Source organism: Lasioglossum baleicum, chromosome 7 (assembly GCF_051020765.1).
Source record: "Lasioglossum baleicum chromosome 7, iyLasBale1, whole genome shotgun sequence".
NCBI lineage: Eukaryota > Metazoa > Arthropoda > Insecta > Hymenoptera > Halictidae > Lasioglossum > Lasioglossum baleicum.
Window position 1 is genome coordinate 18315212 of NC_134935.1, and position 12620 is coordinate 18327831.

At 32.2% G+C, this 12620-nt stretch overlaps 5 protein-coding genes across 8 annotated transcripts; 3 read left to right on the plus strand and 2 right to left on the minus strand.

Annotated features, from left to right (window-relative positions):
- Positions 1-1078: 1078 nt before the first annotated feature.
- On the plus strand, positions 1079-4651 carry LOC143210751 (TRAF3-interacting protein 1-like). Its single transcript, XM_076427900.1, has 10 exons — positions 1079-1877; positions 1969-2083; positions 2175-2287; positions 2361-2636; positions 2711-3072; positions 3442-3567; positions 3646-3892; positions 3969-4088; positions 4157-4242; positions 4365-4651. The coding sequence occupies exons 1-10, from the start codon at positions 1743-1745 to the stop codon at positions 4513-4515; spliced, it is 1731 nt and encodes a 576-aa protein (XP_076284015.1). The 5' UTR covers positions 1079-1742; the 3' UTR covers positions 4516-4651.
- LOC143210752 (RNA polymerase II-associated protein 3-like) lies at positions 4622-9544 on the minus strand. Of its 4 annotated transcripts, none has more exons than XM_076427902.1 (9): positions 8960-9544; positions 7692-7919; positions 7427-7558; positions 6955-7199; positions 6431-6641; positions 5965-6339; positions 5634-5903; positions 4966-5191; positions 4622-4879 (listed from the first exon to the last, which is right to left on the minus strand). In XM_076427902.1, exons 2-9 carry the CDS (start codon positions 7827-7829, stop codon positions 4794-4796), a joined length of 1683 nt encoding a protein of 560 aa, XP_076284017.1. In that variant the 5' UTR covers positions 7830-7919; positions 8960-9544; the 3' UTR covers positions 4622-4793. The 4 variants fall into 4 exon arrangements, with proteins under 4 accessions (XP_076284017.1, XP_076284016.1, XP_076284019.1 ...); XM_076427901.1 differs by lacking the exon at positions 8960-9544 and adding an exon at positions 8165-8356; XM_076427904.1 differs by lacking the exon at positions 8960-9544 and adding an exon at positions 8216-8354.
- Muted (biogenesis of lysosome-related organelles complex 1 subunit 5) lies at positions 8851-10006 on the plus strand. Its single transcript, XM_076427910.1, has 4 exons — positions 8851-9093; positions 9198-9280; positions 9517-9705; positions 9820-10006. The coding sequence occupies exons 1-4, from the start codon at positions 9075-9077 to the stop codon at positions 9982-9984; spliced, it is 456 nt and encodes a 151-aa protein (XP_076284025.1). The 5' UTR covers positions 8851-9074; the 3' UTR covers positions 9985-10006.
- A 106-nt stretch (positions 10007-10112) lies between these two features.
- Positions 10113-11030, plus strand: LOC143210755 (vacuolar ATPase assembly protein VMA12). The gene is made up of 2 exons (XM_076427908.1): positions 10113-10558; positions 10636-11030. The coding sequence occupies exons 1-2, from the start codon at positions 10141-10143 to the stop codon at positions 10878-10880; spliced, it is 663 nt and encodes a 220-aa protein (XP_076284023.1). The 5' UTR covers positions 10113-10140; the 3' UTR covers positions 10881-11030.
- Positions 11031-11365: 335 nt separating this feature from the next.
- On the minus strand, positions 11366-12247 carry Chrac-16 (chromatin accessibility complex protein 1). The gene is made up of 2 exons (XM_076427909.1): positions 12016-12247; positions 11366-11916 (listed from the first exon to the last, which is right to left on the minus strand). Exons 1-2 carry the CDS (start codon positions 12148-12150, stop codon positions 11524-11526), a joined length of 528 nt encoding a protein of 175 aa, XP_076284024.1. The 5' UTR covers positions 12151-12247; the 3' UTR covers positions 11366-11523.
- Positions 12248-12620: the final 373 nt, after the last annotated feature.

A 12620-nucleotide genomic window follows, 5' to 3' on the forward strand; every position in this document is an offset into this window, starting at 1 on the left:
AGGAATACGCAGTATCCGATGACGCGCGATACGTTGTTATTGCAGCTGGATGAAAAGCTATCATTAGACAACGGATCTTTATGCAAAATAAAAATGTTCAACCTGAATTGCGACAAACTGGAGTGAAATAGAAATTGAACTTCTTTCGTAACACATTATCTACCGGCAATTATTCCATAATTTTTTAAAGTTCTTGGTCCATCGTTAAGGATCTTCGCGAACCAACAAAACTCACCCTTAATACCGTGATCTAATCATTTTGTTTGGGATTATTGCGCAGAAGAAGATTTTTAAGCTTCCTTTTGGTACAGCCGAATTTTTGAAAAAGATAAAGTAGGTAGATAAAGTGTTGATAGGCTGAAAATATAATATAACAGTATCTTCAAAATCTTCTACTGTTTTTACTCTTTCAAATTACGCCTACTCATTTTTGTAATAAATAAAATCCGCTGTCTAACTGTCATAGTGTGCACCGTAATCAACAAAATCACGAGAAATTTCTCTTTCCCGGAGATTCATGGATCCGTAAACGTGCTTGAAATTCATACAGAATACGCGAACGCGCAGAACTCGAAAGAGAATCTCCGGTTCAGTCCGTAGAACGATAAACAACGCTCGAATAAAATTAAAAGAGACATCGGAATTCGATGAAATCCTTGATGAAGACACTCGTTTCGTTCCGTCAATTTCCATTCGAGCGACACTAGGTAATTTTCACGCAATTACCAACAATCAGCTTTGCATCGATGAACATTTATTTCGCATCTTCGCGGAATTTCAGTCTATTATCATGTCTTATCACACCGTTGAGGACATCGGTTCCCCACTTCTGCCTTTGACTCTCTCGCTCTCTTACGCAATAAACATATTGCTGCGTTCTCTGTAAAACGCAAGCACTTAATAATTAATAAACTATGATTTTTCTATCAAATTGCTCGAATCTTTCGTTAATACCAGCGAATTTTCTGTACCCGTACAACCAAATCACAGCAAAAGGAGAACATTGAAACGTGAATATATATGAATACACGTGAAACAATTCTGAGGATAAATCTAAGGATAAATTATATCTTTTACATAGACTTAAAAGGGTGATATTTCAAAAACTACGCAAAATTACGTGTATATTTTTATATCGTTTGATTTTAATTTAACCCATTGCATTTTAACTTGAAAATGAAACATTCCTTCCAACCGAGGATATTAATTATTCATTCTATATTATATGCCTTTTTTAATTTTATGGGTATGAAATTGATATAATACCTCATACAATAATTTAAATATTTAATATTTATAATAACATATTTAATGATATGTTATGTTTGGAATAAATGGTACAGCAACTTTTAGTGGTGCCTCTCAGAGTTATCACTCGAGAGTGCTAAAGGGTTAATCTGTAACCACCGAATGATTTAACAAAGAAATATATAGTTTATTTTGAAAAATTTAACTTGTTAATCGTATTTCTTAAATTAATAAAATAAAAAAGAATTCACCTCCGCCGAAACATGCATTATTTTGTCCAGTATATGTTTTATATAAACATTTTCGACATATTGTATACCTATATATAAATACATGACTCATTTACACTTGCGATCAGACACATTATGTATATGTTGTGTATCATAATATGCACGTATAGCCGTTGCTATGCAACTCGTTGGAACAACACTAAATTCGTTACGTTGCGGAAAACGTACATTAGAATTGAGAAGACGTTTTAACTGTAATTGACAATGGCAGACGACGTGAAGCCGGAAGTAATTAAGAAAACGCAAGATCTTCTTGGAAAATATTTTAAAAAGCCACCACTTACTGAAAAACTTCTGCGAAAACCACCATTCAGGTTTCTCCATGACATTGTGTCAGCGGTAACGTAATACTAACTTTTGTTTTACAACTAACATTGAAACAGTACATTAATACTTAACGCTTTATTGCTGGTTTCAAATGATATCTTAGGTGATCAGAGAAACCGGTTTCTTAGACGGTTTATTCACTGAAGAACTGAACTCTGAAAATATAAACAACAAGGAAGCGAAACTAGCTTATTTAACAAAATTAATCGATGTTGTCAGTAAGTGCGAACATGATCTCTGATATAAAGGTGGGACATATGCGATATATCCGTTTACTAATTACTAAAACAAACTTCAAAATCATTCTAGAATTAGCTACTGGTGCTAACTTAACTGTAAGAGCAAGTAAAATCATTTCTGGCCAGGAACCAACTAAGACAAATGAATTGCTGCAAGCAATTGGGATAGCTTTAGACAACAAGGTAATACAAACACTATATAGTATTAAATTGAATATTTTCGAATTGCTGTAAATTCAAACATTTTGTGAATCAGATAAGCAGCGTTGAAGCTGTAGAACATTATAAAAAAAACTTAGAAAAAGGTAAATCAAGTTCGAAAAGTAAATCATCCGCGAGAAAAGAAGAAAAAGTAACATCATCGAAAGATGTCCAACAAAAACGGGTTGCAACAGGCAGAGACAAGTCTTCTAGTCAAAGAAAAAGAATGCCCAATGAAACTAAATCAACGCCAAATAATATGGAAACGCATAAAGATGAAAATCGAGAATTTAAAAAAAACGCTGATGTTATACACAATTCAGGAGCTGAGGTAAGTTACTGTTATAATATATCGTTTAAAAGCAACCAAAAAATGAGAAGGTTCTCGACATTGACATTTTTTAGTTGACAAAGGACAAGATTCCTTCATCTGCGAATAGAAAAAGATCTTCATCGGCTAAACCTAAACCCAGTACATCCTCTGTAATTTCATCCGAAGCAACTTCGATGCAGGAAAATGTGAATACAGACAAAAAAGTTGATGAGAACAAGAAACAGAAGGAAGTTGAAAACAAATCAAAGCAAACAACGTATAGCGAAAATAATGAATTTGTAAATAACAAAATTAATGAAAATATAGAGAATGTAAAGGTAGAACACAAAGAAATTGAAGAAACAACTAATGAAATTCCCAATGAAAATGAGGAGAAAACTGATAATTTGATGTCAGAAAATCAAAAGTCTCAATTGGAAAATATTAGCACAAGGTAATAAAATTCTCACTCGTATAATTTTCCAGTTAAAATTGCTCTGAGTTATGATTTTAAAAAATCACAGGCAATAGAAATATTCTAGCTAGAAAGAACTGTATAATTTTCGAGTTAAAATTGCTCCGTTTCTTGCGACCTAAAATATTTCTATTCCCTGTGATTTTTTAAATTTTATGGATATGAAATTGGTATAATACCTCATACAATACCTAAATGTTTAGTAATTGATTAGGTACCGACATATTTAATAATGTCAACGATATCTTGAATAATGGTACAGCTATTTTTAGTTGCGCCTCGGAGTCACCATTCGAGTGCTAAAGGTTAATAGTGTTGCAATTATTTGGTAAAACTTGATACTTTCAGTATTCCACAATCAAGCGCAAGACCGAAAACATCATTACGTCCACCTTCTGCAAGACCAATCAGTGCTAGACCCGCAGCACCTAGATTACGGGCAAAGCCAGAATTATCTGTTAACGAAGAAATATTGTAAGCATCGTTTCAAGTGCATTCTGTCATCGAAAGGATTACGAAATATATTCATACGAACACAGCCTATTTTTCCAGGACACCAATGGGAACTATAAGTGTTATTGTTGAAAATGCTGAAACTAAAGAAGACGACGATGCTGAAGATATGGTAGTTATGGAAACCAGAGGAGGTGGTGGTGATTCTCTAGAGAATACCAGCACATTCAAAGTCGATGATCAATTAACCCAGGAACATGGACATCTTGTTGCTCAAATATTAGAAACGCAAAAAGAACTAGTTAACAATGAAAACGTGGATGTAATACCGAAAAAAACAAATATTGTAAGAACATATAGATGTTCTTCTTTTTGTTGCTTTTTATACAATGACCGCCTTAATAAAATGATCTTGTTATTAGTCCTGGGATACGAGTTCGAAGCGCGACATAATTTTTAAAGAAGTCGATAAACTTCGTAACACAATTCAAACGTTAACTCGTGCGACGAATCCACTTGGAAAATTATTAGATTACTTTCAGGTATAAACTCACTGATACTACTCCTATCAAATGCTCCGAACGTATTACGTATTTCATAATCTTTGCAGGAGGACGTAGAAATAATGCAGAAAGAATTATTCGAATGGAGGAGTCAGTATCAACAAGTAAACGAACAGCTAAAAACAGAAAAGATGTAAGCAATGTAAAACCATGTATAATTCCGTATATCATGGTCGTTTGATAAATATCCGAGTTTTAAAGCGACCCTGACGTATTTCGAAATGTTTGCATACAACGAAAGATTATTATTTTCAGAAAAACGCAAGAGTTAATAGAACCCATGAAAGAAACATTGAAAGAAATCGATCAAAATATGAAAGTACAGTTAGATAAAATATGCCAAACAAAATCACAAATAATGAAGAACGATCAAAGGATACAAACATTATTAAACGGTCGTGTTTGAAATTCGTTGTGTTGTGCCTTCGATGAAAATATTACTACTTTGTCTTTTATTTGTATAGATACTGTACGTATACTATTATATATATGTATATTAAAAACGGACCATGTATATTTACAATGTTATATAATTTTCTAATATTAGAAATAAAGGTAATGACTTCGTTTATTTGTCCCTACATGAAATAGGAACGTTTGTACAAAATAAGGCAACTTAAAATATTTTATTATACAACTTAAAGATATTTCTTATGAACTGAACCGAAGTACGTTAATTTATTTTTAGATTTCATACTTGCTTTGTAGAGTTGAGACTTCGTTTAACAGTACATTGTCCATTGTACAATGGTCGAAAAGTATTTTTAAATCTGTTAACGTAAATAACGAACGATAAGATAATAACGTCAAAACAAATTCGAACTATTTGATGTTCTACATAATATGTAATACATACTGGTCTTGTCTTTGTTACTCATGAACATGATAAGAGTCCTAAATCGCTTGACTTCGCTGAGATCTTCCAAATATGAAAATATAAACTCTTTTCTTGTTTTATTTTCCAACTGGCATGTATCAATTCTTTCTATACATTCTATTCGTAATACCTCTAATATATCACTAAAAATGTCGGATTCCATAGAATCTTGAAAGATTTTAGACAAACTATTCTTAGGTATTTGCTGAAATTTAAATATTTATATAACAAAATTCTACACTTGTAATACTGTAACATTGTAATTAGCAGACTGCGGATCTTTATGCAAAATAAAAATTGTCTGCGTCGATTGCAAGAAAAAGAAACCAAATACAGTAAAGTCCCATTCTAATTGTAAGTTCGACAGAGGAGACCGTTCTAAGTCAGTCCGCCTACCCCTTCCACTGCGATGTGAACCACTACTAATTCAATTACAAAACTTCTTTATTTTTCATAATTTTTTTATGGGACTTTCACCAACATATTCGTGGCATTTTTCTAATAAAAATCAACACAGAACCAAGAACTGATTTAAATTGGGACTTTACTGTAGAAAATGTTCCTACAATTTTGAATTTCATCTGCTCAATTTTGCTATAAATGCATAAAGATCCACAGGCTAGTAATTAGTATTGTATTATTGTTACCTTTAGATACTGATATCTGAATGTAGACGATTTATTCGTTTTCCAATTCATTATAAACTGTACAGCTGTTTTAGGAACTGGAGGTATTTCATCATTAGATGCCGAAGATTCAACAACCTCAACCAAATTATCTGTCTTTAGATTATCATTTGTACTATGTGACTCTAATTGTACAAATGTACTTGTGCTACCTGTTATTTCATCATTTTTATCATTCTGTCGAATACTATCAAATTCCACTTCAACAACTGGTATCTTTTTTAATGATTTCTAGAGATAATGATCATGTTAGTTATTCGTGTTAATTTTAGTAATACTTGTATAATCTTACCTTTGAACGTAGGTGTGGTGGCCTTGTAATAGCTTCAATTATTACAACATCGTTCTTTTCTGGTAACCAATCAGGAATTCGCGAACCTGTTTCTTTTTGTTTCGATGTAATAGATCCTGCATCAGCAGATTTACTATCTTCAACAGAGTTAAGAGTTTCCTTGGGTTTGTTACCTTTTTCATTGTGAATAGTTTCCCTAAGATTTTTGTTATTTTCAATATCTTTTTTATCTTTAGTATGCTTGATGTGTGTAGTATCTTTAGTAAGTGCTGAGTTGGTGCTTGATACAGTATTAGAACAAAGTTCCTCTCCAATTTTCTTATCAATTGAGTTTTTAGATGATTTGTTGGTGTTTTCCGTTAATGTTGCAGATGACTGTACAAAGTGATATTATTAAATTACATTTCGTTGACTTAAGCAAATATTTGATGGAAATTTCATCTGTTTAATCAATTAATTTACTTACATCTGAAACCTTAATCTTTCTCTCAATTTGCGCTAATAACGATTTTGCTTCTTTGTTAGAAGGTTCCAGCTTTAAGATTTTTTCTAAATCTTGCTTCGCCTCTACGTATTGTTTGACGTTCATTCTAGCTGTAGCTCTTCTATGGTAAGCTTTCACATAAGTTTCGTCTAATTGTATTGCTGCACTGCAATCAGATTCTGCAGCATGAAAACTACAAAATACAATATTTGCCATTAAAAATATAAGGGTTAAATGTGTTTCATCGTTTTTCGAATATTCATTTCCATACATACAATATAATTACTAGATAACAGACCTTTTCATGCAAAATAAAAATTTTCCATCTGAATCACAACAAACCGGAGCGACATAAATTTCTTAATATGTTCAATGGGTCGAAAATAATATAACAGTATTTTTAAATTCGTCTAATGTTTCTAATGTTTTAAATTAAACCTACTCATTTTCGTCATAAATGAATAAAATCCGCTGTCTAATAATTACGAATAATAAGTAATAATTACTTATTTAATTTCAATTGGCATAGTCCACGATTTGCAAAGAAAACAGCATCGTATGGAAAAATTGTTATTGCTTGATTGTAACATTGAATCGCATTAACCCATTTCTGCTGTTGTACTAAACGATTGCCCTCATTTTTGTGCTTTGTAGCTTCTTCGTGCGCTTTCTCTAATTCTTTCGTAGACATAGCTTCATCTCCGGATGAGTCTGATTGTTCCGCTTTGTCTACATCTTTGCATGCTTCGTCCTTAGATACAAAATATTGAAGTAATAATTATATATGAGATATTTTATACTATTTTTTCACTTTTTAAAGGTAATTTAAGAAAATTTTTTAAAAATGCTAAGATATAACATACGATTTTAATTTATTTCAGATCTAAAAAGGCCACTACCATGGAAAATAAGATTCTATTTGATTCGAGTTCATATTAAAATTCGTCTCTCTCTACAAATTGTCTATTAATAACTTACTACATCAAATTTATCCCAGGCCGAATAATCATACGATTTAATTCTTTTTGATTTATTATTATTGCCATTTTCTTTAGTTGGAGCAGATTTTATTTTGTTCTTGCTTTTGCTTCTGACCGGTGGTAACATCATCTATAACCAAAAGATCGTACGAATTGAAAATATTGTACAATACAGGATGGTTCAATTCTATAAACATTCTTCGCTACAAATTATAATAATGACTAAAATCAAGGTGGTAATATCTGGTGAAAATAAGATATACCTGATCGCTTGCTTCTCTTCGTAACTCCTCATCTTTGCGTTTCATCTGTTCCTCCCAATTTTTCATGTCGAGAAATTCTTTTTGCATATCTTCTGCATTATCTTTTACTTGTTTTTGCATCAATAGAGATTTATCCATTATTTTAGCTTTATTTATGTCAATCAAGGATGCGAAATGTCACTCTTGGCAAGGTCAGCTAAATAAGTTGTCTCGCACGTTTCTTGGAAACTGTAAATAACAAAGGATCTTATCATTTATATATGTTATTTTAATATAATAATTAGATAATTAAACGACTACAGTTTTTATTGTGGTTGTATATACTAAATATCATTTCATTCTAATAAAATTACAAATATTTCTGAAAACTACAATAGCCATACGAAGATTCGATAGACATACAGGTTATTTTTTGTCTCTTATGTGTCTTATGCCATAACAGAGGTCAAAATTTCGTTATGTAGGTACATTACCATCGGTATACAGTTGTCACAGCAACTTGGTACGCATTCAAATACTTTTACCTTTTAATTAATACTGATTCAAATATACTTTAATTATTATTTTTAATTTCAAGAGAGAAATCTCAACAATTTTAAAAGTATGTATTGTTTATGACAGAGTGCACTACGTAACGCGGGATGCGCCGGAGTGAAAAACAGCGCCAATTGGAGAACAGATGAACTGCGAAAAAAGACGGAGAAGCAAATATGTTTCTCGCAGGAGAGACAAAGACAGAGAATACGAAACCGTTTATTTTGTCGATCACCCCCGGTTGAGCTGCATTTAGCGAAGAAGCAATATTTTTTTATGCTCTTTGTGTTGAAATATTCTCTGCATTATTGCGGGGTCCCGTACAGAGCCCTTTTTTCCAATTTGGCTCTTGGAATTTTATAAACAACAAAAGTGTACGTTTTTATAGAAGAAATTTTTTTCTGTACACTTTTTCCAAAAAAGGGCTTTGTACGTTAACTCCAAACTCGCAATAATACAAAGAGTATTTGAACACAAAGAGCAACTTAAAAAAAACTGCGCGGGCGCATTTAAAAAAAGCTGCGCTGGCGCATCTAAAATATAAACTGCGTAGGCGCATCTAAAAAACAAACTGCGCGGGCGCATTTAAAAAAAACTGTGCGGGCGCATTTAAAAAAAACTGTGCGGGCGCATCTAAAAAAAACTGCGTAGGCGCATCTAAAAATTAAATTATATTATTGTTAATTATACCTTATATTATATATATAAGGCTATATATACGAGTACTTACTTACCTCTCATATTGCACAATCTGCAACCTGCAATCTGCGTGCAGTGCAAGGGGCAACACTGTACACCCTTTTCCATCTCCATCCCTAGCCAACAAGTGTACGTATTTTATGAAGAATCATGGCGTCCATTATTAAAGGTGCGGCATGTGTAGATTGATTATAAATACGTAATTTTTCAGACATACATTTTAATGTTAGAAATAATTATCATGATGTTATTCGCGATGTCACATTTTCGTAGACACTGGTGAAATTTGGAGTCGACTTTTTGATCATCGACCATTCATTCAAGGTGAAATCACGTTCTTTCTACGAGAGTTTCAGGTAAAAAATTATTAAATTGATGAAAAGTATTTTTCATGAACAAAACACGCTGAGTAGATGGAAATCCTTCATATACCATTGTATCAATTGGTTATTACGTACGTGTGTTTTAATGAAATGAACATATAACCTACAAATTAATACTGTCAAAAGAAGCAAGTGATTATCAATGAGAAAATATTCGATTCTATTGTTGCATTTTGAAATGAAAAATCATAGTAATTACACATTTATAGGAAAAAAGAGGAGATAGAGAAGTGGAACGTCTTTTCAAAATACTCGAATATTCAACTGAACTGAAGGAAAATCAATTGGATCGTACAGAACAACTAGGGGATTGTCACTTGCCAAGTTTAAAAGCAAACGTTGATGTAGCACTGAGCATGTGTGAAAGAGTCCTCCAAAGAGAACAAAGTTTTGATATTGTACTGTTTTTTACTTAATAAATTTTCATATAAATTCAATATTTTATATTCTAATTAAAGTATTCGAACAAGTTTATATTTGTAATTAATACGTATGTTTAATAATTGATTTAGGACAAAGCATTAGAAGAAAACAGAAAAGTCAGAAAATTAGAATGGGAGAAGTTTGTCAATGATATGAGCGAGAAGTGCGAGAAAGTAAATCAAACATTTGAAGAAAAGGAAGATGAAGTAAAAGAATATTACATTGATCTGGAAAGAAAGCTGCACATTGCATAATCATTACTCTATTATATTAGAAATAATATTTTTTACTTTAATATAATAGACACGTAATATAAAATAATATTGATTCTTTATGTAATGCATAAAACTGTGCTGATAATACTATTTTGCTTATAATAGAAAGTTTGTATTTAAACAAATAATATAAGAATGCCAGTTGAATCAATCGAAGACCCGTGTATTAGGATAATACCAAGTAAATCATTAACAGAATTTGTTACACAAAATGTTAAGAAAACAAGCGATGCTCCATTGGGTATTATCGCTTTAAAAAAGTCAAGTAGAGACAAAGAGAAGCAGGTTTCTTTGAAACTGGATGATATAAGGTGGCTAAATAAGTATCTAGAAAATTATAGAAAGACGAGAAAAGACAAAGTTTATTTGCATGAACTCTTAGAAGGAACAGATATAAGATTACCCACGCCAAAGGTTATACCAAGAAACCCAGAATTGGAAGCTAGAATAAAGAAATTAAAAGCACAACAAGATGCTAAAGAATATCAAGCTATGACTAAAAACGTTGACTCCACTAGAAAACATTTGCCAGAAGATACTATTTCTTACCAAAGTAAGATTTTTAAATTATAATATACATTTTGTGTAATCAATTTCATATATATGTACATATACTTTCTTTATTTTCAGTGAAGCAAATAAATAAACAACTTATAGCTGTTGCACAATTTATATTTTCTGTATTAGCAGGCTTTGCTTTTGGATTTATAGGTGTAGAATTAATAGTTGGGAGTTTAGACTTTGGATTTAGATTACTATTGGGCATAATTTGTGCGTTAATTATAGCTCTGGCTGAAATTTACTTTTTAGCCATTAAACTGAACGAGGATGGATACGAGTCGGTATCGACGTATAAGAAATTACATCAAGAATAAACTTTTAAAAATGGTTACTGTAGGAAGTGTGCTCTTTTAAAACTCTTTTGCAGTTTCTATAAACGCTATGAAAACGCAGCAAACTAATTTGTAACATGCCGATATGTGCATCGGCGTAAATAAATAACAATATAGTTAAAAAGAAAACAAGTATTACAAAAGTTAAGGCATTTATTTTGTTCTAATACTAAACTATAAAGTAGCAAACAGCTTTTTAGATTGCTACAATGTGAAAAATAAATACATCATGTCTATGTATAAAATCTTAAAATCTACTTGTAATATATCTGTCGGATCAGGACCTCCCAGACCAAATGCGTATGGAGACTAGGAAAAGTTGGAGTGTTTCATGGGTGTGCTTAGGAGGTGATAGCTACGAATTCCAAGGTTCGGGCTCGAGTCCCACTGTAACCAGTTCCCTCTTTCCTAAAATCTTACATATCTATAAAATATGTAGTTTTACGAACAAGAGGTTCTAGCACGAATGAAGATTATTCTGTTTAATATACAATCCATACAAAAATAGCAAATTTCTAAAACTTTAAAGTATCAAATATTTGTAGATTTACATTGTTTATTTGGTAATAAGTAGGTAAGTCTATTTTAAAGAAAGGTTCATACAGAATAAATGTCTATGGCTCTATCACTTTGTTTCGTCTTCACTGTCACTTTTACCACTGGCTTCGCTTTTGTCACTGATCGAATCACATTTACCATTTTCCTTTGAATCACTTCCATGTTCACTATTTGATAAGTTGTCGTCTTCTACTTTTCTATCATCACTGTCGGTACAGGAATCTGTGTCCGATTCACTGTCACTATCCGAGTCCGAGCTACTTTCTGAACTACTATTAGAGTTCTTGGCAGCCACCATTTCTTTGAATTGTTTAACCGTTATTTTTCTAGGCATTATTTCTCTTAAAAATTCCAATGTATCATTTGTTTGTACCACTTCTGCCAAATGTTTATAATCTAAGAAATTTCCTTTATTGCATTGTGAATGTGCTTCTTCTGTCAGATAATGTATAAATAGTTCCTAGAAAAATAGATTCACAAATTGCTTCGGAATATTTATTATACTAAAAGATATTGTAAAAATTTAACAGATGTTATGTGTCACATAACCTCAACTTACCGTCGCTTTCGTGACTAAATACAAACCATCTTGCCCAATTGTGTCAACATACGGAGAACTTTTCATAATTGTTTTCACTCTTGACATAGGCAGACGTAATTCTTTGATTTTAACTGGTGATCCTTGTGCAGACATTTTGCTTAAAAATGTATTTCTTTAGAGTAAGAAGAATAGGTAGTTCATGTCACAGCCCAGTGCAGCCCAGTGCAGCCCAGTCACAGCCTGAGACCACCTGACCTAAGACGCAGGTGATATATATCCTGTTCCCGGCCTGACTTGCTCTGCCGGTAACATTTGGCTAAGAGTTTGAGCGTTTTGCCGCTAGATGGCGCTGTAAGTATGTATGCGAAGCGCAAATAATTCGTGCCGAATTAACATTGCGTCTTATGGGAAAAGCGGCACGAATCATTTGCTGCTGTAATGAATATCCAATATTTTTCATTTTGCATGAATAAATTATCTTTATTGTACAATACAGACACAGAGTATTCTCCAGTATACACCCACCAATTTTTTTTAGCCCTTGAATAACAATTTCATTGAATAATTTTAATCCTACGCATGCGCATTAGAAATTGATTCTTAAGAAATGTCGGAGTTTCACC

Coding starts and splice junctions, on each gene's coding strand:
- LOC143210751 (XM_076427900.1), top strand. CDS start 1,743: ATGGCAGACGACGTGAAGCCGGAAGTAATTAAGAAAACGCAAGATCTT. Junction 1,878..1,968: donor TCCATGACATTGTGTCAGCG/GTAACGTAATAC, acceptor ATGATATCTTAG/GTGATCAGAGAAACCGGTTT. Junction 3,893..3,968: donor TACCGAAAAAAACAAATATT/GTAAGAACATAT, acceptor TCTTGTTATTAG/TCCTGGGATACGAGTTCGAA.
- LOC143210752 (XM_076427902.1), bottom strand. CDS start 7,829: ATGGATAAATCTCTATTGATGCAAAAACAAGTAAAAGATAATGCAGAA. Junction 6,642..6,954: donor TGCCAATTGAAATTAAATAA/GTAATTATTACT, acceptor TGTATTTTGTAG/TTTTCATGCTGCAGAATCTG. Junction 5,904..5,964: donor CACCACACCTACGTTCAAAG/GTAAGATTATAC, acceptor CATTATCTCTAG/AAATCATTAAAAAAGATACC.
- Muted (XM_076427910.1), top strand. Junction 9,281..9,516: donor TCTTTCTACGAGAGTTTCAG/GTAAAAAATTAT, acceptor ACACATTTATAG/GAAAAAAGAGGAGATAGAGA. Junction 9,706..9,819: donor GAGAACAAAGTTTTGATATT/GTACTGTTTTTT, acceptor TAATTGATTTAG/GACAAAGCATTAGAAGAAAA.
- LOC143210755 (XM_076427908.1), top strand. CDS start 10,141: ATGCCAGTTGAATCAATCGAAGACCCGTGTATTAGGATAATACCAAGT. Junction 10,559..10,635: donor AGATACTATTTCTTACCAAA/GTAAGATTTTTA, acceptor CTTTATTTTCAG/TGAAGCAAATAAATAAACAA.
- Chrac-16 (XM_076427909.1), bottom strand. CDS start 12,150: ATGTCTGCACAAGGATCACCAGTTAAAATCAAAGAATTACGTCTGCCT. Junction 11,917..12,015: donor ATTTAGTCACGAAAGCGACG/GTAAGTTGAGGT, acceptor CTATTTTTCTAG/GAACTATTTATACATTATCT.